This window comes from Fundulus heteroclitus, unplaced genomic scaffold, assembly GCF_011125445.2.
Source record: "Fundulus heteroclitus isolate FHET01 unplaced genomic scaffold, MU-UCD_Fhet_4.1 scaffold_261, whole genome shotgun sequence".
In the NCBI taxonomy this organism is placed as follows: domain Eukaryota; kingdom Metazoa; phylum Chordata; class Actinopteri; order Cyprinodontiformes; family Fundulidae; genus Fundulus; species Fundulus heteroclitus.
This window is the reverse complement of record NW_023396671.1, coordinates 2,990-29,309: the sequence shown is the minus strand read 5'-3', so window position 1 is coordinate 29,309 and position 26,320 is coordinate 2,990. Positions and strand designations below refer to the sequence as shown.

The 26,320-nt window shown below is 40.1% G+C and overlaps 1 protein-coding gene across 1 annotated transcript in view; it reads right to left on the bottom strand.

The window, feature by feature from the left end:
• LOC105922430 overlaps window positions 1-21,972 on the bottom strand; it is an 85,016-nt gene extending 63,044 nt beyond the window's left edge. The window contains exons 1-5 of the mRNA XM_036129966.1: window positions 21,915-21,972; window positions 4,778-4,901; window positions 2,903-3,039; window positions 2,656-2,825; window positions 2,244-2,433 (exon numbers count right to left, since the gene is read on the bottom strand). Coding sequence (XP_035985859.1) covers window positions 2,244-2,433; window positions 2,656-2,825; window positions 2,903-3,039; window positions 4,778-4,901; window positions 21,915-21,920 — 627 coding nt within the window. The 5' untranslated portion in view covers window positions 21,921-21,972. The remainder of the gene's footprint in view (window positions 1-2,243; window positions 2,434-2,655; window positions 2,826-2,902; window positions 3,040-4,777; window positions 4,902-21,914) is intronic.
• Window positions 21,973-26,320: the final 4,348 nt, after the last annotated feature.

The following is a 26,320-nucleotide window of genomic DNA, read 5'->3' as shown; positions in this document are numbered from 1 at the left end:
AAGAGCAGAACAGGTCAAATAATCCAGGTAAAAACTAACAGAATCAGGTTGGGTACAGGCAGATAGGCAAAACAGGATCAGACTTACCCCAGGCAGGAAAAAACACAAACACAATGATCGGGCAGAGTGCAAGGGACAGAGGCGGATATAAGTAGGCAAGTGAGCAGGTGAATGGAATGAAACTAATTAGACTAGGAGGAGCTGATCAGGGATGTGGCTGGAGGTGGAACTGAACTACTGAAACAGGTAAACTAAAAAACAGTTCAAGAACCAATCTAGAACATACAATAAATGACAAGGCCCAACCTAAGATGGAACCAAGACTGAAACAGGACACAAGCTAAAATAGAAAAGAACCCAAAAACAGAAACTAAACTAAGGCAGGAACTCAAACTATGACATAATAATAAAATAGGTAATTGCATAACAATTCTATTAAACATAAAATCATTGGCATTCTCCCAAACATGGTTAGCTAGTCCTCAGTAAGTGAGGCAGCTTTGGAGGCATCTTGAGAACCTGATCAGTGTTTGGACTGTTTAGATGCAGTAGAGCCCTGACCCCTGCTAAACATGTCCACGTATCCCACTATGTAATTAGCCTGAGGTAAACGCTAGTTGTTAGCAAACATACATTACGTAGTTGTTGTAGTTCTCGTGTCATATGTCAGGGTTTCCCGCGGCGCAGGGTTTCCCGCAGCCAGGGGTTTCCCGCAGCGCAAACTCACGGTACCGCCTTAGCAACATAAAAAAAACAAAAACTAAATATGTTGTTTATTTGACGTTAACACTGGGTTTTTTGTTGTTGCTTTCGCGCGTGCATATAGTGAATGGCAGGGAAAAAACACATGGATACCCCCCCCCCCTCCGGCGCAAAAGTTGTCGTCGACCACCTCACCCCCCGCTCCGCGCAAAACTTCGTCGTCTTATCCCCCGTTTGTTTAATTCGCTCCACCATTGTTCAATAGTACTGTAGAGTGTTATTACCACATCAAAATGGAATATTAATGTTGATTTAAAGGTGTTTTGCGCTACAGCGACCCCTAGCCTCCCAGAGGTATAATCACATTAATAAAATGGAGCGTTGTGGGAGTTCACTGATGTTTACTGAGAAAATCATTCTTTAAAATGTTATTTCATCAAATGTTTTGTTTAGCTCAGGATTTTCATTGTGAATGGGTTGAGACACATGCCAAATGTTCTGAATTAGTCAAGCTAATTTAACCTCAATTCACATTCTTTAAGATGAACTTTGGTTCTTTAACTTAGACCTGTAGTGAACCAGGAATCACTGAATTATTCTGATGATGCTGATCAACCACTTTATTTTGTCTTTTGTTTCTTTTGTGTGTACATAGTAGTTCCTTAACTTTTCATCTTCATTTTGCTTAGTAGTTTTAGTTAAGTTTCACTAGCCTTGTAGAGAGGATTTGTTGATTGAAATATAGTTCATTCAGATAAACAGCATTCTATAATGATGTTGTCTGAAAGGTCATTTTATTTCTGTTAATAAATTCTTCAACTTGAAAATAAGTCGTCTCTCCTTTATTCCATATTTATGAAGAGTTTGCTGTTAAAAGAACGTCAGTGCTTGAATCATTCCTTTCAACTATCGTCCCAATATCAGCCCTTGGGCTGATATTCACCGGACAATACCTAACAGACAAGAGTTATTTATTAAACATTAAATAACTTAGAACAGTGTTATAGCAAAACACCATATAACATAGAAAGGATTCCTAGATCAATGTGTGTTTCTGTGCTTTTTGTGTCTCTGCTCAATCTTCTCTAACCCCCAGTCGGTCAAGGCAGATGGCCTTTCACACCGAGCTTGGTTCTGCTGGAGGCTTTCCTTCCTGTTAAAGGGGAGTTTTCCTCTCCACTGTCTCTTCATGCATGCTTGGTATGAGGGATTGCTGCAAAGCCATCGACAATGCAGACGCCTGCAGGAGGAAGTGAATGCTGCTTGCCAAGATCTACTGGATTTCCTTAGACAGGACATTTTTTGACCAATCTGCCTGTATGATTTCATTGAATTTGACTTTTGTAAAGCACCTTGAGATGACATGTATTGTGAATTGGTGCTATATAGATAAATAAATAAATAAATAAATACATTTAATAATTAACCGTAAGTCGATTATTTGTTTGCATAACTAGTAGAAATAATTGATTTTGTCCTTAAATTACTTGTCCAATCAATGCAGAGTACACCAATAAACTAAGCCAGCATCAGTGTATCACCTCATTTCCATGGACCGGCAATATGGTTGGTTCAGCATCTGGGGACAGCACCAGCTGACCTTCTTCAGTAAGTGTAAAGCACGACATTTCAAAGTGTTTGGAGCAGATGTAAGAGTTTGTGCGTACTGAGGCTTCATCCCTCTGAGCCACCTGCAACCACTTCTTTCGCTTAGCCTCATCTTCAGGAAACCTACAGGCATCAAGGAGAACCCCCACATGACACATTAACATCATTTTACCAAATTTAAAGAAACAACACACAACTGGACCTGTAGGATTCTTAGGTTTCTTATTGTTTTCATGTCAACATAATACCAATGACCAATTTCAAGACTTATTATGAAAGAGAACATTTATTCTTGTTTTGATTTAGGGGCTGTAACAATAAGTGTTTTGTGTTTTCTTGCCTGACCTGTGGAAGCTGAGTTCAGGGAAAGCATAACTGGAGGCATCGCATCCGTAAACCAGGCAAAAATAAACAGCTGGTTGAGAAGAATGAGGAGGAGCACGGCTGTGACAAGCTGGGCAAGCTTTGACCCAATTCTTCACAGTCTCCGTCACTCCAACCCAGTAGTACATCAGCTGGAAAAACATGAAGATCTGTTTTTAACACAAACTACTAGACAGTTTTACATAAATAACAGATAATCTACACTCACCATAATTTCTTTCACAACCCGTTCTCGGCCAGCATGGTTATTATCATCGTGGTAGCGTGTCAGGATCTCTCGAATTTCACTGTCACTTCTGACAACACGAAGAAGGCGACCTCGATAAGGTCGCCACAAAAGGCCATCTGGAGAATGAATCATTTTACAGCTTCAGGCTCAGCAAACTTTAATGATTTCATTTTATTTTTGTATAGTGGAAAGTGTTGTATTACTTTTGTATTTCATTTGTGTATCAAGTTAGATGTATAAAAGCACAATTTTATAAACAAAAAGTTTGTTTCTTTGGAGCACTCAAGTGAAGCCATGAAATTAGTATTTATATATTTTTTCAAAAGTGTCAGGCTTGGAAATATCTAAAGTGACTTGTAATGCCACATTATGCAATACTACAGCATACCGTTTTAATGTAATATATTCAGACTAAAATAAAACATCACCAAAACCCCATTTTGTAATAATGGCCACAGAATGTAATAAAATCCATGAACACATTATGAAATAGATTTGTCCCATATTATGTTGTAACACTTACATTTTGCAGTGGTTATTACAAAATGAGGCGGTTCCTGTTTTTCTTTTTTTTTTTTTATAAAATAATGATGTGTTGCACTATGCAATAAATGTTCACAAATCAGTTTTGTGTTCATCCAAATCAAATGAATGTCTTTTTATGAATCCAAAATATTAAGATTGATTTGTGATTGTTTTTAGCATAATGAAATACAATTTCTTTTTAATTGCTGCATTTTTTAATAACCACCGCAAAATGTAATAGTTATGATATAATGCGGCATAAACTATTACCAAATTCCTTCGTGAACTATGACGTAATTGTTAGAAATTCGTAACAGAGAATAAAGAAAACTGAACGTCTTAATAAATATGACCCAAATAGAATATATAAAGATATCTATGTAGTTCATGGACTGACTGAATTTAAATCTTCTGCACTCCTAGAGATTCCAAGTACACAACACAATGTATTTTTTTCCTGCACTGTACATTCTTATCACTGCTGCATTTTAAATTGTACGGTTATTTTATTTATTATCTCTTTACATTGTTGTAAGCTGTAGGCAATAAAATTTCGTTTTGTATGCACTAAGTTTGTCTAAGTCTAATTTAAACGCAGAGCTAGAATCTTAGCAAAAATATGTTGTGTTAAAGATTAATAGTAATATCAAACAGTATGAGCCATATTCTGTCTTATGGTACCATGCCATGACGTTTCTCTTGGTCACACTTCCTCTGTCTGTTCACAATTCAAATAGAGGATATGATGTAATAGTTACAAACAGCTTTCAAGGTATAAGACAACAGGGAGGGTAAGACACCTAGAGTTCTAAGTCAACAAACATTTTAATGAAAACTGAAATAGATTCACACAATCTTTTGTCTTTAAGTAATGCTAAATCAAGTCTTCATAAAGCCAAGTCAAAGTGGTTTGAGTGGGAAAAGCTGATTTAATACCATTGGCCTAACTTCAGATTTGATAGTAGCTGAGAAACATATTGGCATGACATGTGAAAGTATGTGGACATGTGGAAACATTGCCAATAACAAATTGACAATTCCAGTATGGAAAAGGGTCTAAAAAGCCCATCTGTAAAGTTGAGAACTTTTAGATTATTAGAATTTGAGAATTAATGATAATTTTTTTCATTAATTTGGATTTAAAATTGGAATGAAAGACTTTTCAATAAGAGACTTGTGGCAAAATGTGGGTATTTATAGGCTATAAATGTGCTGAAAGAAATTAAAGGCATTACTTCATTACTGGATTTATTTCTCCAGTTATAGTTTTTACTGTCAAGATGAAAATCTCCACTTTTTTGTCTTCATTATTATTATTTATTGGATTACCTTTGTAGGTAAATCTTTTGCAGGCAGCTTTGATTCCTTTTTTTAAACTTTTAGATGAGTTTTCTTCAAATCTTCCAGTCCGAAAAAATGTTTCCAATTTATCCAGAAAACCAAATGAAGGCATCTGTAAGTAAAAGAGAAATGAGAGAAATGTTGAAATACTGACAAATATAATATCCACTAGTAGGATACAGAGCTAGAACATAAATACAACTTTGTAAGATCTTATATACACACACACATATATATATATATATATATATATACACACACACACATATATATATATATATATACATATATATATATATATATATATATATATATATATATATATATATATATACCCTGGACAGGTCGCCAGTCTGTCGCAGGGCAACACAGAGAGACAAACAGGACAAACAACCATTCTCACACACACTCACAACTAAGGACAATTTGGAGAAGCCAATTAACCTAACAGTCATGTTTTTGGACTGTGGGAGGAAGCCGGAGTACCCGGAGAGAACCCACACATGCACAGGGAGAACATGCAAACTCCATGCAGAAAGACCCAGGGGTGTACTCGAACCCAGGACCTTCTTGCTGCAAGGCAACAGCGCTACCCACTGCGCCACTGTGCAGCCCTACATACATATATACATATACATGTATATACATACACATATACATATATATATACACACACACATATATATATATACATATATACATATATATACACACATATATATATATATATATACACACACACATACATATATACATATTAATATCAACATATAACACACAAACATATATATATATAATATATAATAGTATAATATATATATATATAATATAATATATACACACACATATATATACACACACATATATACATATATACACACACACATATATATATATATATACACATATACATATATATATATATACACATATACATATACACACACACATATATATATATATATACACATATACATATACACACACATATATAATATATATCACACACCATATATATATATATACACACACAGATATATAGATAGAGATAGAGAGATACACACACATATAGATAGATAGACAGAGAGATAGATATAGACACACAGATATAGAGATAGAGAGAGAGATATATACACACACAGATAGATATACATATAGAGATAGATACACAGATAGATAGATAGAGATATAGAGATACACACACACATATATATATATAGAGATATATATAGATATATACATATATATATATATATAGATATATATATATCTATATATGTGTATATATGTGTGAGAGAGAGAGAGAGAGAGAGAGAGAGATATACAGAGAGAGTGGAGAGAGAGATAGAGAGAGATAGAGACAGAGAGATATAGAGAGAGAGAGAGAGAGAGAGAGAGAGAGACAGAGAGAGACACACAGAGAGAGATATAGAGATAGAGAGAGAGATAGAGAGAGAGAGAGAGAGACATATATATATACACACACATATATACACACATTAGTATATATAATATATATATATATATATATACATATATATATATATACATATATATATATATATATATACACATATACACTATATATATATATATAATATTATATATATATATATATATATATATATATATATATATATATATATATATATATATATATATATATATACATACTGGTCCTACTCTCAAAAACTTGATGTAACTTTGTTTATTGGATGATTCTGCAAAATAAAGTGAATTGGCACACCCTTCGTTTCCCAGCTAGTTTTCGCGCTACATGGCTACAAAGGTTAAACCTTTCTTGTTAAACTCCTCCTACATTTTTTGTGCAATCCGCGCAAAACTTTATATATAAGCGTGTCATGGACAAATAAAAGTTATCGCGGCGGATTTTTGAATTTTGACTTTTTCGAAAAGTAACGCTAAAATAAGTGATTGTTAGCTAGCTAGCTCTAAATGTAATTGCTTATTATTCTAAAACTATAACAGATTTTGACATGTTCTTCATAACACATAGTCCAAATAAGATTTTGCACATGTGACCCGCGTTTGAGGATCGTCCATCACTAAGGGGCGCTGTGATGTCAAAAAATCTACTACGCAAGAATGGCTTATCGGATTTTTACAAAACCTTTTTCATCCCCTTCCAGTAATAGCTCTTAACTAAAGTCTTAAATATGGTAATGATTGAAACAAGTGGGCGGGGCCTATTTCCAAAAGTGTGAAAAAAACCTATAAAACTTTAAAAAATTACTAAAAATCAATTTTGTGGTGTAACGATCTCAGATTTTCAGGATGTATTCCTTGAATAAGATGTAACAATTCTCTCACTGCATTTATCGAGGTTTTTCAAAGTTGCACACTCTGATTTTTTAAAAGTTTGTAAAATGGAGAAATCAATGTATTTTCCACAAATATTGTTCAATCCCAATAAAAATGGCCACTATTTGTAAAGCACATTCAGACTAAACGTGGACTTCAGTTTGGTAAAAATCCAGGCGATTTTGAACTATTTAAAAGACTTTGAAATTCACATGTGCAAGACTATAAAGTTTAATTATTTTCTCTGAAACACTTTTTTTCAATGGGTATTTAAAAAAAAAATCACACAGTTAGATAAACCACTCTCTGAGATCCATGAATATTTTCAGAATTCTAGAGCACACCGTTGATTTTTAACGAATTTATGAATTGTATGATCTGTTCACAGCTCTCACCATCCTGAGCTCTGACTCTCCAGAGCTGTGAACAGGGCGGCCATTTTGCCCATATTTGGGCACATCACATGATGTGACGTCACATCCTGTGCTGTTTCTAAGCGGAGCCGAAACTTGAAGAGGGAGGAATTGGAATTTGAAATCAGAAATTAATAAAGTAAGTATTGTAGCAGTGTTTTTTTTATATTGAAAAGGCTTATGTTGTGGAAAGAAGGTTTATTAATTAAAATTATAAAGACGGGTATTACAGGTAGGATGTGTCAGTGGATCAAAGATTTTCCACCTAAAAAACAAAATACATGTTCAAATAGGTAATTATCATTCTGAGAAAAATATTGTTGAAAATGGTACTCCACAGGGAAGTATAATAAGTCCTTTATTAGTTTCGGTAATGATAGATGATGTGTTTTCTTTGCAACTACCAAGAAGTATGCTTGAGATTCAGAGTTTCAAAATATAGATAATGGAATGGGTTTTTCTCTTTTTGCTGATAATGGAGCTATGTGGAAGAGAGGAAGTAATTTGGAGTTTATTACTAAAAAGATGCAAGAAACTATTTTTAAAGTTGAAGCATGGTCATTAAAATGGGGATTTAAATTCTCAGTGGATAAGACTAAAACAATGTTCTTTTCAAGGAAGAAAATGAATGATGTTAAATTAAAATCTTACAATCAAGAAATAGAAAGAGTGAAACAATTAAAATTTTTAGGGGTTTGGTTTGACGAAAGAATAACATGGAATATACACATTCAAAGAGCCTTAATTCAATTCAATTCAATTTTATTTATATAGCGCCAATTCATGAAACATGTCATCTTGAGGCACTTTACAAAGTCAAAATCAATCATATTATACAAATTGGTCAAAAATGTCCTATATAAGAAAGACCCAATGCCAACCAAGTTGTTTAAGGACATATTCCCTTTGATCAGTGGCACTATTTTAGACATGATTAATCTATCCTTAGTAAATGGATATGTAAGTTACCACAAGTAGCTGTTATTAAACCTTTACTTAAGAAACCTTCTCTTGATCAAGATGAGTTAGTAAACTACAGACCTATATCTAATTTTCTTTTCTTATCTAAAATTCTTGAGAAAGTAGTTGCTAATAAACTTTGTGAACATCTACAAAGCAATGACCTACTTGAGGAGTTTCAGTCAGGCTTCAGAGCTCATCATAACACTGAAACAGCTCTGGTGAAGGTCACTAATGATATTCTCATGGCCTCAGATAATGGACTTGTGTCTGTACTTGTCCTGTTAGATCTCAGTGCTGCATTTGATACAGTTGATCACAATATTCTCCAACAAAGACTTGAACATGCTGTAGGGATTAAGGGGAAAGCATTAGGCTGGTTTAAATCTTATCTATCGGACAGATTCCAGTTTGTTCATGTTAATAATAAATCTTCCTCAAACTCTAGGGTCACCTTTGGAGTACCACAGGGTTCAGTCCTTGGACCAATTCTCTTTACTATATATATATGCTTCCGATCGGCAAAATTATCAGACAACATAGGATTAATTTCCACTGTTATGCTGATGATACTCAGCTATATTTATCCATAAATCCTGATGAATCCAATCAATTACTTCGACTGCAGTCATGTCTTGTTGACATCAAAAGCTGGATGACTTTAAATTTCCTGCATCTAAATTCTGACAAGACCGAAGTTGTAATCTTTGGGCCAGAGTCCTCAAAGTTCTTAATCAATCACTTAATCTGGATGGCATTAACTTGGCCTCTGGTAATAAAGTAAAAAATCTTGGTGTTATTTTTGACCAAGACATGTCATTTAAATCCCATATTAAACAGGTTTCCAGAGTTTCCTTTTTTCACCTCCGGAATATCGCCAAAATTAGAAACATTCTGTCCAGTGGGCCGGCGCGCGCCCGGGTGTCCGCCCCTGCACGGGGCCTCTGGTGCGCTGGGGGGCCTCGGGGCCCGTTGAGCTGGTAGGGGGGCATGGTCATTAACACCTCTGGGCAGATGCTCTTCTCCTTCATTGGATAGGCACTCTGCCAGTGGGGGGAGGGGAAAGGAGGGGGAGTAGGGATCTACCCAGCCTGGATGTCTACTGTCGAATGTATGGTGAGTTGTTTGAACGTTAGTGTTGGGGAGGGATTAAATCCACGGGTGGGGGTGGGGTGGGGGGGGGGGTTGGGGGGGTTGACGTTATGGTGGGCTTGTGTCCGGCCCCCTGTCACGGTCCTGGTCCGTGTCGTCTTCCGGTGCGGGTTTCGGGGTGGCTCGTGCGGGCCGGCTGGCCAGGGTCCCTCCCTCTTATTATTATTTATTTATTTATTTATTTATTTATTTATTTATTTAGTTTAAGTAGGCTTGATGGGTGGGCTGGGGGGGCTGAGGTGTTGGTCCTGGTGGGTGGTTGGCTGGCGGGCCCTGCGGCCTCTCCCTGGCCCCCGGGCTACGGTGGTGCCGCTGGCGAGGCCCCCTTCTCTGGGTGGGGCTTTCGGGGAGCGGGGGTGCCTATTGGAGTCAGTAGGGGAGCTGGCTCCCTGGGTTGGCTTCCCAGTCATTTGCTCCCCATCCCCGGACTCCTCCCTCTGCCTGCTCCATCACGCCGCCACACATGTAGGTCATGAGGGAGGGGGCGTTACTGGAGGTTGCCACTTTCTGGTGACGCCCCTCTCCCCAATTTTATCATGCATCTTAGACACTTTCACTTCAAACATTTTTCACATCGCACACTCATATAGGCCATGGTAAGGGGGAGTGGGGGGAAGACGTCTGGGGGGGGGGGCTTATGTTGTGTGGGCCACACCTCGGACGGCTCCCTTCACCTCCTCTCCCACTTAGACATTGAGGGTTCTGGGCAGTCACACGGAGGGGGTGCGCTGGCAACAGCTACCTTCCGGAAGGGGGGTGGGCTGTGCCGTGCATCCCCTTCGGCGCTCCCAGTTTTTAAACGCACTTGAGAACAACATGCAACAACACAACATTTGAGCAGGCGTAGGGAGGGTCGGGGTCTTCTGCACACACCCGTTCTCCGATGGCGGCAAGGAGTCTGGGGCCTGGAGGAGGTGCGGGCCACTGTGTCCGGGGTCTTGGCGGGGGGCTGCGGTGTGCAGTCAGCGGCTTGCCAGGTCTGGGGCTGATGCCTCTGCTCCCCCCAGGGGGCGGGGGGCAGGGATGGCAAGGGTAAGGTGGGGGGAGGGAGGGGGTTTATTAGGTATTTAGGGGGAGGGGGGGCTCTGGCCGGGTGGCTCGTGCGGGTCATGTTGGCCCGCCCTCTTGGGGGGGCCCGGTCCGGGGGGCGTCTGGTCTGGGGCCGGGGGTCGGGCACAAGCAGTCGTATAGTCGATTTGGGGTGACCCCCCCCCCCCCTTTGGTCAGTGTTGGATGTGAGTGTTATGTGGGAATGTGTGTACAGCGTCTTTTTTTCTCTGTGTGTGGTGAGTGGGGCACAAGGAGGGATGGGGTGAATGAGTTTTTTTTTTTTTTTTTTTCCCCAGGTATGGGTGTGGTCCGCTCCCTCTCCCAAGAACATCTCAAGTCTCCGATAGGTGCGGAGCCCATCCCCCCACGTCCTGCCCTCCTCCACTTTGTTGGCGGGCGCCTTGGCCCCCTGGCGCATTGGTTGGCTTCAGGTTTGGGGCGGGTTCCCGGGCGTGCGCCGGCCCACTCCCGGCGGCCTCTTCGCGGGGCCTGGCCCCCCGGGGGGCGGCCGGGGCCCTCGTCGCGGGGGCGGGGCGCCCCTGGGGCCTCTGGCCCTCAGGGCCCATGGCCGGGACCACTTCAGCGGGGCTAGCTGCCGGCGGAGCCCACGGGCTCGTCTCCGCGGCTCTTGAGGGCGTCGGCATTGCGGTGGCTGGGGAATTTCCTCGGGGTCGTCTCTGCTCCTCCCTTGGGGGGGGGGTTGCAGATATCCTGTGTCGGCCCCTCCTGGGCGACCTGCTTTAGGGACCCCTTTGGGAGTCCGGGGTTACGGGTCCCCTGACGCCTGCCTCTGTGCTCGGGGAAGGTGGGTCTTCGGTTCTCCACAATCACTATCAAGCTATTTCTGGATAATCTTCACCTAAACTAGTGCACTTTCACATCTCCCACAGGTGCTGGGTCCGAGGTATTAAGTGTTCACTTATATACAGTAATCTTATAATTTATTTATTTATTTATTTATGTTTTTTCACTTTCTTTTTTCAAATATCACATTACACATGTCAGCTTACATAATAATATATATGATTTAGCAATGGCATCTAGGTGTTATTCGAGTGTATCTGTTGCTTTATGTCTGTTGGTTGTGCTGTTCTTTTTGTGTCTCTTTCCAGGTGATGGAGCAGACAGAGGACGTTTTATCATTCTCTTCCTTTTATCTCCTCTTTTTTTTTCTTTTCTTTCACTTTTTGTTCTTCCTTTACTCTCCCATTGTCATGTCCATATAATTTGAAATTCTCCTTGCAGGAATCATAATAAAGCTATTTACAAGCATAAATCAAGTGGAGCACTATGGCGAAAGCTGTTTGCCCCACTTGTAAAAGCAAAATCTGTCGAGCTCTATCTGGCATTGAGATATCAATTCCTATTGCCATATTGCTAGACAGGACACTGGGAAAAAAAAAAAAAAAAAAAAAAAAAGAAACATTCTGTCCAGGAGTGATGCTGAAAAACTGGTCCATACATTTGTTACTTCAAGGCTGGACTATTGTAATTCTTTACTATCAGGAAGTCCACAAAATGCAGTTCAAAGCCTTCAGCTCATCCAAAATGCTGCAGCAAGAGTTCTGATGAAAATCAACAAGCGGGGTCATATTTCTCCAATTTTAGCTTCCCTTCATTGGCTTCCTGTTAAATCAAGAATAGAATTTAAAATTCTTCTAACGTATAAAGCCCTTAATAATCAAGCTCCATCATATATCAGAGCTCTGATTACCCCGTATGTTCCTAACAGAGCACTTCGCTCTCAGACTGCAGGTCTGCTGATGGTTTCTAGAGTCTCTAAAAGTAGAATGGGAGGCAGATCCTTTAGCTATCAGGCTCCTCTCCTGTGGAACCAACTCCCAGTTTTGGTCCGTGAGGCAGACACCCTGTTTACTTTTAAGACTAATCTTAAAACTTTCCTTTTTGACAAAACTTATAACTAGAGTGGCTCATGTTACTCTGAGCTACCTTTATAGTTTTACTGCTATAGGCATAGGCTACTGGGGGATATCAGAATCTAATTTTCTCACTCTATAGAGTTCTACTGTTCTTCAATTATGCATTATGTGTTGTCATTTCTGCTTTAACTTTCTGTTCTCTCTCTTTTATCTTCATAGTAGGTACACCTGGTCTGGCGTTCTGTTAACTGTGACATCATCCAGAGAAGACTGCTCACCCGCTACTACCATCTAATGTAGAACAGATTACTGGATCAATGTGTGCTTCTGTGCTTTTTTTTCTGTCTTGTTGTGTCTCTGCTCTGTCTTCTGTAACCCCCAGTCGGTCGAGGCAGATCACCATTCATACTGAGCCTGGTTCTGCCGGAGGTTTTCCTTCCCGTTAATGGGGAGTTTTTCTTCCCACTGTCGCTTCATGCTTGCTCAGTATGAGGGATTGCAGCAAAGCCATGGACAATGCAGACGACTCTCCCTGTGGCTCTACGCTTCCCCAGGAGTGAATGATGCTTGTCGGGACTTTGATGCAATCAACTGGTTTCCTTATATAGGACATTTTTGACCAATCTGTATAATCTGACCCAATCTGTATAATATGATTGAACTTGACTTTGTAAAGTGCCTTGAGATGACATGTTTCATGATTTGGCGCTATATAAATAAAATTTAATTGAATATAAGGGAACCAGTTGATTGCTTCAAAGTCCCGACAAGCAGCATTCACTCCTGGAGAAGCATAGAGCTACAGGGAGAGTCCTCTGCATTGTTCATGGCTTTGCAGCAATCCCTCATACTGAGCAAGCATGAAGCGAAAGTGGAATTATAAACCACCTATTAGCGGGAAGGAAAAACCTCCAGCAGAACCGGGCTCAGTATGAACGGTCATCTGCCTCGACTGACTGGGGGTTAAAGAAGACAGAGCAGAGACACAACAAGACAGACAAAGAAGCACAGAAATACACATTGATCCAGTAATCTGTTCTACATTAGATGGTAATAGCGGGTGATCTGTCTTGTCTGGATGATCAGGTTTTGAGTGAAAAGAAAGTTGTTGGAGAAAATAGAGTATCACGTAGTGTAATCACTGGTATTCCACTCAAGGAAGATTTGGAAAAACATAAAAGAAATATACAAGGTGGTGAAGTGCGTAGGTTAAAAAGATTGTTAAAATCTGTGGATTGGGAAAAAATAGAGAGTCTCTCGGAAATTTTGTAGTTTCAAGGTGGCGTTCTTCCTGATAAGGTAAAGATTGGCTTTATGAGTTTTTCTGTTAGGCCTTATATCCCTCCTCCTTTGCGTTAAAAAACGCATTACCTTATGTATTTTTTAAAAAAATAATAAAAGTTCAACAACATTGGTAATGCCAGATAATGATGCAAATGTGTAGACTCCAGTTTACAGTTCAACAGTCAGATGGCAACACAAAAAAAGCTGTTGCAAAACCTGGTGGACCTGCAGCAGGTGCCTCAAAACCTTTTCCCAGTGGGCAGCAGGGAGAACATTCCATGGTGGGGTTGTGAGGGGTCTCTGATAATGTTATGGGCTCAGGACAGGCAGCGCTGGGATGAAATGTCTTTAATGGAGGGTAGGGTACCCCGATGATCTCTTCTGCTGTCATCATCACTCTCCTCAGGTCCCTCAAGTCAGAGGCGATGCAGCATCCACACCACACAGACAAACAGCTGGTCACAATGCCCTCTATGGTGCTGCTGTAGAAGGTCGTGAGGACGGGCGGGGGCAGGTGGGCTCTCCTCATCTTCCGCAGTAAGTGCAAGTGCTTTTGTGCCCTCTTCGCCAGTGACATGGTGTTCACAGACCAGCTGAGGTTGTGTGTTATGTGCACCCCGAGGAATTTATTGCTGCTCACCACCTCCACAGCTGAGCTGTTAATGAGAAGTGGAGCATGGCGAGGCCATTTCTTCCTGAAGTCCACGATGATCTCCTTCGTTTTCTCCACGTTCAGGATCAGTCCTGGTCCTGGTCGTTGTCGTCTTTAATTAGGCCCACCACCGTTGTGTCGTCTGCAAACTTCAAGATGTGATTGGTGGTGAATCTGGGGACACAGTCGTGTGTCATCAGGGTGAACAGCAGGGGGCTCAGGACACAGCCCTGAGGAAAGCCTGTGCTGAGGGTGATGACTTCAGAGGTATTCTGTCCGACCCGGACCAACTGAGGTCTGTTGGTGATAAAGTCTAGCAGGCAGTTGCGAAGAGGTGTGCTGAAGCCCAGATGTTCCAGTTTTGATGGTGTTGAACGCTGAACTGAAGTCCAGGAACATGCTCAATGGGGCGGGCATGGGTGGGCTTGGAACCCGTTAATAACTGCTTGCAGTTCTAGTTTCTATTTTGTATTTTTATTCTTATTTTTCTTATCTACTTCTTTTTTTTGATCCACTGTATAGCTTAAACGAGGACACTGTATATAACCGATGCACCTTGTCCTACGTTTGGCACCTTCTTCTGATTATTGATTACTGAGCCAATGTGACGTGAATTTCTCCAATGTGAGATCAATAAAGCCTATCTTACCTTATCATCATTCCTCCTCTTCCCTCTAAAGGAGCCCGTTACAGTCTTTAGTTATGCATTTTGCCACTGTTTATCTCTCGCGTGCAGCGCACCAATGGGGGTAAAATCCCTGTACCTCAATGCCTTAAACTGATATCTTTAGATATAAATTATGCTGATACCAGACGTTATCACAGACGTTATCAGCGTCACTTATGAACCAGTGAGACGCAGAGCTTGAAAAGCTGCGCCTATACTCATCAATTCTGGGGTTGCAATGCATAAAAAAGGGCTATATATCCTATAGGATTCCCCATTTAAGAGTATTAGTGGACTAAAAGCGAAGCAGAAAGTCATTATTTTGTCCGCCCCAACCACAAACAAATGCAGTCAGAGAGCCTTTGGCTTGAGTAAATACGCACCAGAGCACCTAGGGCCATAGAAGAGATTTGTCTGGTCAGCACGGAGAATGAGATGAGAAACCTGTCGCTGTAAAAGGTGATGATGATGGTCATAAACTGTAACAGGCTAGAAGTGCATGTGTAGCAGTGTGATGTTATTACACTAGGTTGACAAGTAAATTAGTCCGGTAGGATACTGTATGAGCACCAGCAGCTTTTATTATGAAAATACGACAGAGCCATTGAAAAACAGCGGGTAACTTCCTGTTTGAAAATTATTATTATTATTCAAATTTAATTTGTTGCGAATGAAAATGTAAATTATTATCTTTACTGTTGAACATATTGAGTTACCATGGCGACGTTATAAACAACGTATTTTCTCCCTTTTTAGGCACTTCTCAGTACAGGATTTCAACCAAACCAACAGAGTACCATCACGCGGGGTGATACTGATCACAACCATGTTAACGGCTAACGGTTAGCATGTTGCTAACCGGAAGTAGCTCTAGGAAGTTCCTACCAAGTTCTGCTTAGCCAGGGTTGTTCTGCCATTACAGACAAAGACAGAGCTACAGCTGTGAGGGAGTCTCAATGACAACGCTGCTAGCCAGAGGCTCCTAGGGACATGCTCCATTGACTTAACACGGCACCTTTCGACGGCCGCTGCGGGGGCTGTGAAGACCGTAGGAAAGTGAAATTTGCAGTGTTACTTCCTGTTAGTATTTTTGAGGGTACAGTACGCACCATGAGGCATCGCCTTATTAAATTTCTTTAGAAATTTTCTAGTTTTGAGTGTTAGTTTGGGGTTTAAGAAGACAAATTAACAAATCATACCTCTATATTCTGTGAAGGGTTTTGCCCATGCGCTCTGTCGCGCTCTTTCTGTTCAGATTCCGTGGGAGAAGGTATGAAGTTTTGTTTTCCGTGTTAAATAAGCGACGGTTTGATTGTTTTTGTAAAATAATATGCTTTGTCGCATTTGGACTTTGTTGAGCAGTGATAGAGCTGTGTTAAGAGTTGTTTAGCTGCTCTTGTGTTACATATGAAACAGTGCTAATGAAAGTGCTACATCCATGTGCTGAAAATAGTATTGTTCATTGTTAAACAGGCGCTGTGGAACACTGATGACAAAAGGCCTGTTTTTTTATACTATTTTTGATGTGAATGCAGGAGCATTAAAAGTGCCTCCAGATCAGCCGTTGCCTGATTATTATTTCTCACAAGACACAACGCAGAATCAACTAAGCTACAAATGGAGCTGAAAACAGACCATAAACGTCAGACCATATAGGCTTGATGAAACTCAGCCTGATTCGCCAATGAGGTTATAGATCTACACTGATAAACAAACCAATAGATTAATGTGTAACAATGTAATAATACAGTCAATAACTTAAAACTACTTTATTTGATTCAGTATTATTTGATTGAACAGTTGTTTTTTTTCTATTTTAACCAACTAACTGAACAATAACGTGTTAACACTTCTCTTTCACTTTTTAACAAAAGTAATAATTGTCTACTTCCATGTCTGGTTGGTTGGATAAAAATGAGACAGAGTTTACTGGACCGGTGTTGTGCACTTCTGTTCCCCCGTGAAAATCTATTCCCCCTGTCTCGGGAGCGCGCTTTGCAGGCGTTTTCACTGCGCTTCTAATTGATTTCTTGGTAAAACAACTCCTTTAATCATGTCAAGGTTGTAACATTCAGTTTATTCAGCAGCTGTTTACAAAATTGTAAAATAAAAATAAATAAACGAGGTCTTCTTACGCTGTTTTGTGTTATTTGAAATTGCAAGATAATCAGTCTTTTTCCAACTTTTGTCACTTTAGCCTGACAAATAAAAGTAAGCCACCAAACACAGTATTCCAGCATGTAGTGTGTATTTATGATTTTACATTGCTGAAAAAGGAGGATGGCTGATAGCAGGACACAAACATTATGGCTGTTTCTCAATTCAGGAGAACGCGCTCGCGTTCTCGTGAATTAACAAACAGCCTAAGACTTCCTGAAAAGACGTGAGTGTAGACTTACCAGTAAATCCCGTTGTAATGTAAAATATGACAGTTTACTGGATTAAGGAAAGTTCTAGTACACTACATGCTATCACACATAATTTTTGAGAATTTGGAAACATTTGCTCTTTATTTCCCAAAGTTTTCGGTGGAGGAGAGGAGATAATGGATATTTCAGATGTCTGAAAGACCCCATTTATTTATTTTTAATTTACAATTTTGTAAACAGCTACCGGTTAAACTGAATGTTACAACCTTGACATGATTATAGGAGTTGTTTTACTGAGAAATCAATTAGAAGCACAGAATTGTGCACAACACCGGTGTTGTGCGCAATTCTGTTCCCCCATGGAAATCTGTTTCCCCTGTCTCGGGAGCGCGCATTGCAGCGAGGGAGGCTGGGCTGAACACTGTCACGTCACTTCTGATAGATTTCTCGGTTAAAACCAAAAATTAAAAAAACTCAAGTCAAGGTTTTAAAATTTACTTTAATCGGTAGCTATTTCCAAAATTATAAAATACACACCACAAATTAATAAAACAAGGTCTTTAAACATTTTCTAAACAGTAAAAAATCACGTGATGCACATTTGCATTATTGATTGAAGGACTAGCAAGTCCGCTGGGTTAACTCGCCACTTCTTCTAAAAATCAGCGTAGGAAGAGCCTGCTTTATTACTTTGTGGTGTGTATTTTATACATTTGGAAACAGCTACTGATTAAAGTTAATTTTACAACCTTGACTTGAGTTTTTTTGTTTGTTTTTTTACGGAGAAATCTATCAGAAGTGAAGTGAAAGAGTTAAAAATAGCATAAGAAGACCCTGTTTTATTAATTTGTGGTGTGTATTTTATAATTTTGGAAACAGCTACCAATTAAAGTAAATTTTAAAACCTTGAGTTGAGTTTTTTTAATTTTTGGTTTTAACTGAGAAATCTATCGGACGTCACGTGACAGTGTTCAGCCCAGCCTCCCTCGCTGCAATGCGCGCTCCCGACACAGGGGAAACAGATTTCCATGGGGGAACAGAATTGCGCACAACACCTGGGCCGTTTCTCAATTCACGAGAACGCGAGTACGGACTCGCGTTCTCGTCAAGTCTGTTCTCGGTAAGAACACAGGAAGATCGGACTTGACGAGAACGCGAGCACGCAGCACGTATTGTGCATTGGAACAGAAGTATACTCGTGACGTCATCACACCCACAGCGCTTGAGCATTCCTTTAACGTTCAAAACTATTTATACACTACACCATCATATCTTATTGAAAACGTTTTTTATTTAAATTAATTTCTAAAAAGTATAAAAAATATCTAAAATAATTACAGAACTGTGGGTATAAAACAAGCAACAGCGGGAATTTATTTGTGGGGAGTTGTAATTGTTCTAGTTATAGAGGCGATTGAATCTTCTTTAAAAATCAGCACTTTGTAGAAGCAAAATGAGCGATACGAGCAATATTGCTGTTGCTTCGGTCGTTGGTCAGCTTTACCAGCAGGCTGAAGAGGAGGTGATGCAGCTGAGGGGAGGCAAATCCGAGCAAGGAGAAGATTGATGCAGCAGAGGAGGCTCAGAAGGCAGGCTTTGCTCACCCATCTATTGCCAACTGGTAGGCATTTTAAGATTGACAGTCTATTTTCTACTTTTATCTTTAAAAAAACATTGATGATGATATTAAAAACGTGATCAGGTTGAAATTGTGACTATTTTTCCTATATTAATAAAAATGAAGACCCAGTTTTAACATTAATAACAGTAGGGTTAAGCTACTTTATTGCACCTCCTGACCTACACAGCATTGATTATTAAGAAAGGGGGGGAAAAAACATTTTTATGTCTGTCCACCTTTACAGTGATTAATCTATAAATTATGTGCAGTTAGTTCAGCCCATTTTTTCAGTGAAATGGTAAAAATACCAGAGAAGGGAAGCCATTTGTTACATTTACTATACAACACTATACATTTTACCTTTTCTTTCTTGAGAACTATAATAATCTGCATGTTAAACAGGTATAGTTTTATGCATAGAAAAGGTGACAAAAAACAATTATGGTAACATTTGGCATTTTTTATTTACAGGAAGAAACAGAAACAAAATATGTGAGGATAAACACTTCTGTGCCAATCCTCCAAATATTTTTTAATGAAGGAGACCTGAAACCAGCCTTCAGGCTAAACAGGGCCACCATCGTCCTCCTCCTTCAGCTGCTGCCCATCAGAAGGTCCATGGATGGCCACAGGAGATAGAGGTGCTGGTGACCCTCTGCTGGCTGGCCTGTGGTGCATCCTATAGGGAAACAGCTTGCCAGTAAGATCTCTTACCTTCTTGTCCTTAAATAGAGCCAGCAATGACACACAATTGATACATAGATGATAGAAGTGAAATAGAAGATTAAGACATATCAGCATATTACCTAAATTACAAGTTAATTTTATATTTGGTACAGGTCAAGTGGAGGCACGCTACAACAGGCACCACGCCAAGGTTGATAAACATCATTGAGTGTGTCTTTGGTGGTCTGAAGACACGGTGGCGTTTCATCTTCTTAAGGGCGTTGGAGGTCCGCATGACATTTGCCCCAAAAGTAATCGCCGCCTGCTGCATCCTTCACAGTATTAGTATAGAGGCAGGGGACCAGCTAGATGAGGAGGATGAGGAGGTTGATCCAGAGGAGGACGAGGAGGTGGATCCAGAGGAGGATGAGGAGGTGGACCCAGAGGAGGACAGCCAGGGAGCTGCTGCAACTGGCTGCATGTTTAAGTGAACATGACTACACCTGACCTAATGTAGATCATTTCTAGTTATGTTCACATGCTGCTTCATTTCTTTTTTTTTTACCACCTGGAAAAATACATAAAATAATGTGTAAATTAATTTCCATTCCAACTATTTTTAATTGTAAGTTTATAGGCATTATCTGTTTGTATAAGATCTTAATGAGTTATTTCTTTGTTTTAAACCATGTTAGTAACTGTTAATAATTTGTTGAATATATTACACCTTCATTCTGTTCCAAAGATAAAACATTTGTATAAAATAAATGTCAGTTTTTTCATATACTATTATTACTATTATTTTCTTTCCTTCTTTCTCCTCTATTATTCGTGTCCTGACTCAGAAGAAACTCACTTAGATAGGAAAAACATTTATAGAATGTATTTATTTATTTATTTTATATGCTGCTGCCGTCCTAGGCAGACTTATACAATTTATTCCAGCAAGTATTGAGTTAATAAAGCAACACACGTCAGTCAGATAAACACTAAACAAATAAATCATAACCAGAGGTATTATGCACTCTACTTCTTTTAATTACGCACTAACTCTGTAAACAGGCCACATAGAGAAAACTTAAAAGTATAATGTTCTCGCCTCAAACGATCTTAAAACGTACTTTTGAACAACAACAGCAGCAGAAAAGGGAATTTTTAACTTACCGCTGTGAGCTCTGTTTGCGCCGTCTCGAGTCAAGCTGCGGCCGCGGTGCATTCTGGGCAAGCGGACAGTCTGAAGAACGCACAAGTCTGCTCTGATGCATGCTCGATAAAGAGGGCGGGCGAGAACAACATCCGGGGAATTCGGCGCGTTCTCGATTTGGCGTTCTCAGCATTGGAACAGTGCTCGGGCTGAGGCTGATGACGTATCACGAGTACACGAGCACACGAGAACGCTCAAGAACGCATATTGAGAAACGGCCCTGTTCTTCCAGGGTCCAGTCAACCACGCCCCGACCACGCCCCCAGGTCCGCTCCGCCCCCGGGAATTTGCATATTCTCACTTTTAACTTTTAATAAAAGTTGAGAGGTCTGACACACACGCACACACACACATATGCAGTTTGGACCTATCAAGTCTTATGGATGAACTGATTACAGAGGTGGGAAAATCTGGCTTCAGAAAGTAGAAACTCTGTCTAGTACTTTCATTCTTTTCACTAAACCAGACGATTTTAAAACCAGTGGTCTCAAAGCACCGGTGTTCTGCAACTTTTAGATATGTCCCTTGCCCTACACACCTGAATCAAATGGCTAAACTTCCTCACTAGCATGCAGTCAAGGGCTGCATCCAAAATGTTATAATTAACTTATGCAGAATAGCTGTATAGCTGGAAATACAAATGGTTTGAAGTAATATGTGTACAGGCCTTTTTCTTTCTGGACCTGTATTACCCTCCTATTGAACTGAACCACAAAAAGATTGACGAGCACTGTTAGCAGATGTGGCTGCACAGCAGTAACCAGACGCGGTGTTTAGCTTTACCTTGACGAAGGAATAAGGGCATCACACAGACTTGAGCTCAAACTTTGAGTGGTGTGAGAGAGCGTCGTGCCAGTACTCGTTTCATCTTAAGAACCATCTCACCGTCATAGGAAAACATGTTTACGTCTTCGTCTTCGTCCTCTTCTTCTTCTTCTTCTTCTTCATGGGATTTTATTGGCGGTTGGCAAACAACGAATGGAGCATTACCGCCACCAACTGGTATGGAGTGTGGATAAAAATGACTACCTATTTCATACTAAACCAAACCAAATCAACAAAATATAACAAACTAAACAAAATCAACACAGCAAATATATTTAATATATAATTTCAGATTTCTTCCCCTCTTCCAAATCGCCCCGTCATCCACAAAAAGTGAAAATCCTAACCCATCCTCTATGTCCCTCAAAACATAATTTAATAATATTGAGAATAATAGAGGACTGATTATACTCCCTCGGGGTATTCCATTCTCAACAATGTATTTTCTTGAGTAACTATTTCCTATTCTAACTTGTATTAATCTTCCATGTAAAAAGTTCTTCATCCATCTGTATATTCATCCAATGATACTTAGTTTATGTTTTTTAATTAACAACCCTTCTCTCCACTTCATGTCATAGGCCTTCTTTATGTCAAAAAATACGGCCACTATGCTTTCTTTGTTTACTTGTGCTTTTTTAATTTCATTTTCTAAACTTACAGCCGGATCCAATGTATTTCTTCCTTTCCTGAAGCCACTATCCTTTCTTTCCCATATAATATGTTAATCTTTCATTTATAATTTTCTCCATTATTTTACATATGTTCGATGTTAAAGCAATTGGCCTTTAAGTTCCCGGATTTGTAGTCTTTTCCTGGTTTACGTATTGGTACCACTGTAGCCTCTTTCCAGCTCTGTGGTAGCTTCCCCTCCTCCCACACTTCATTATATAGTTCTATTAAAACACCCTTTGCATTTTCACTGAGCTGATTTGTCATTATATAACAAATCTGACCCATTCCTGGAGCTGACTTCTTGGTTTTGTAGAGTACGTTTGAGTTCTGTCATTGAAAATGATTCATTTAGTAAGTCATTAGAATCTACTTCTTGTTGTAACTCTTAACTCTCCCTTACTGTAGCTTCCTTCGCTCTTTTCCCCTCTTCACTAATATTATTTGAACTGTGAATATTTACAAAGGTCTTAGCTAGCATCTCTGCCTTTTCCTCATCTCCCACTGCTGTTATTATTCCATCATTTAACACATGCTACCCATATTCTCTTTATATCCAATTCATTCTTTTTATCATCCCCCAAACTTGACCAATTTCAGTCTCCCTTCCTACTGTGCAACAAAATGTCCTCCAATATTCTTTCTTTGCACTTTTCATAATTCTCCTTACATTTGCTTGTGATGTTTATATTCTATAAGATTCTGAAAACAATGTTTAACGAACAATGATAAACACTATAAAAGCTTTATTTTGAATTTGTATTGCTCTTTTACATTCCTTTGTCCACCATGGTACATTCTTACTCTGCGCTTACCTGCCTTCTTCTTTATTGACTTCTCTGTAGCTTCTAGAACAATTTTACAAAATTACAAAAAATTACAAAAGAAACATTTGAATTTTCAACATGTTTATCTGTATCAATTATACCTATTTCTTTATCACTAATATCCCTATCATATATTCTTCTAAACTTAAACCTACTACTATAAAAATTGGATAACGGTCACTTCCTATTGTCGTTCCTCTAACTACCTCCTAAGTACAAATGCCTGCTAATGAATCTGATGCTAATGTAAGATCTATTGCAGATTCTGTTCCAGTTCTGATACTAATTCTTGTTCCACCTCCATCATTTAAACACACTAATTTTGTCATCTCCATTAACTCCTGTTGTGCCAGTTCAGACAAAAAACGGCATCAATTCGGGACGTAACGGACTGCGTTACCCATGATGCAATGTGGTCAAAATGGCCACCAACTCATGTGGTCAAAATGGCCACCAACTCCCATCACGCAACACGGCAAAATGGCCGCCGATCAAGATAAGGTTGCTATGGTGATGGCTATAAAAGCCGATCACACACGACAATCTTCCTTCTTCCCTGGCTTTAGCCAACCCGAGAAGACACACACAGCTGTTTCCGTTGCGGTAATCCCACGCCACGTGTTCGAGTTTCTCGCTGGACCGAGATTGTTTCGACACAACGGTTATTCCCTGCTTTGCATAACAGGAGGTCGACTAAAATAAGTACTTTTAAATTCCCTCTGATCAAAAGACTGAGAGACGCCGTATCTCCCAGTGATCGAAGAGGACCCTGCTTTGTCTGGCCAACAAAGCGACTGTGAACCCAGCGGAAGAAACGAAGGAGCTTCTTCCCCGTCCTGCTGCAGCCTGCGGAAAACTGCGCTCGTCAAGGCGCGTCCAGAAAGCCGCACTACTCGGAGCGCTCCGGACCAGCCCCGAGGCACCTCAAAGTAACGGAGTTTCCCCTTTTATTTCTGTCTCACCAACAGGATGTTTAGAAGTACCTGGGCAGGCGTTAGGACTTTGTAGGTGTTGGTTAATGCTTTTATTCCACGACGAAGTTGGAATTATTTTGCTGAACATTTTCTTTGTATGTGCATGCATTTTACAATTGATTTTGCTGTGTTGATTTGTGATTCATCAATAACCCCGCCGTGGGTCACTGTTTCAGTTTCTTTTCCATCTTCTTCCCTGCTTTCCCCCCTCTCTCTTTTCGCTTCTTCTTATCAGTTAATCTCTTTGTCCGAGCTCGATTCGCGGGTTTGTTTAAAGGGGAAGTCCGGTCAACAAGGAAAAATCAGGGTATCATTAGCTATAACTAAAACTAATACGTTTGTGGTTATTTAATGAACTTATCTTTAATCAATAAGAAAATAAAAACATAAATTGTCGTCTGAATCACTGTGTATGGGGGCTGACATTACTGCCCATATTTAGGCAGTAAGGGGCGTTTGACATCACATCCTGGGGCGTGGAAAAGCGGAAGCGGCGACAGCATTTCTCTCCGCTTTCCATGCAAAGTCAATAGGAGCCGTTCTACATAGCTGCGATCATCAACAATTTTTTCGGATTTCCAGAGGACTTCACCGCTGACATTCCCAAGAGCTTTTGCTGAAGCAACAATGCCCACGTGCATGGCCATCGGATGTTCCAACACAACTGGTAAAAGTAGAAAAAACATTGCTTATTTCAACTTCCCGATTCATGAGCCACCTGGCTCGGCGCTGGATTGCCAACTTGAACAGAGCGGATTTGCCATCTAACTTCTGGCCAGAGAGAAAACACGTCATATGCAGCGACCATTTTGAAGAAGAATGTTTTGAACATGACATGAGAGCGAGGATTTTCGGTAAGTTATTTTTTATTTTAGAATTTTTTATTTAGAATTTGCGGGGATGGTTACCGAGCAGAGGGGCGGAGGGATACCACATGTGATGTGGTATCCCTCCGCCCCAGCATGTGCTGGAACGCTCTTATATTTTAATATTTATACAATAATGACCACCTGCCCTATTTACTAGAGGGAAAATATATAACTTAAGTCACTTCAGCGATCTCTCCTCCGCTGTGTGTGTGTGTGTGCTCCGCTGCAGCGCGGGCAAAGCCGTGCTGCGGCGGAGTGCGCGCGCGCACACACACACACACACACACACACACACACACACACACGCGCGCGCGCGTGTATACATATATACTGTAGGACCCGACTGAGTTTGCGCTGGAAATAGGTACGCTGGATTCCGTCAAAAGTCCGGTTTCTGTCAAGAAACTCTTCTAAAAAAATCCATATTGCTATCAGATGATGATAGCTCCACGGAACTCTCATCACTGTCACTTAGTACTTCATCACTCTCTGCTTCATACAGAGCACCAGTCGTCGCCATGTTGGAAAATAGTGCGCCGTCACAAACAGAGCGTTGAAACTTGCTCAACTGCGGGTCCGCCGAAGTGACGTCAAAAAATGGGAGGTGACAGTACTATTCTTGACCAAGATGGATTCCTCCACATAAACATGATTAAATGAAAATTATTCATAATTAAAAAAACTTATAATTTTTTGCACAGTATGTAGTAGTTTTATATTTAAAGTACTTTCAGCAGTTTGAATTCTGATTTTGACCGGACTTCTCCTTTAAACTCCCAGTTAGCCGCGCCCTCTCGAAGCGAGGCATTATCCCATCAGCGTAAGCGTGGTTACGTCATTAGGACCTCCCCTCATACGTCATCGTAGCAGCCATCTTGGGAGGGTGACGTGTATCTGAACTGTAGGGAGCTTGGCTGAACTAGCTTGTGTAAGACATCAAAGCGTCCAGTGAGATTCCCGAAGCTGTTCTGTCTGTCAATGCTGACACGTCAAATGCCGGTGTTTTGAGGGCGGTGTTAAACAACTGTGAGTTAAGTTAAGATCTGCTAACCGCTCATTTTAATCCATTGTTTATTTTTGTTTTGTTCTTTATTTCCACATATATATTTTGCATGTTTAGTTAG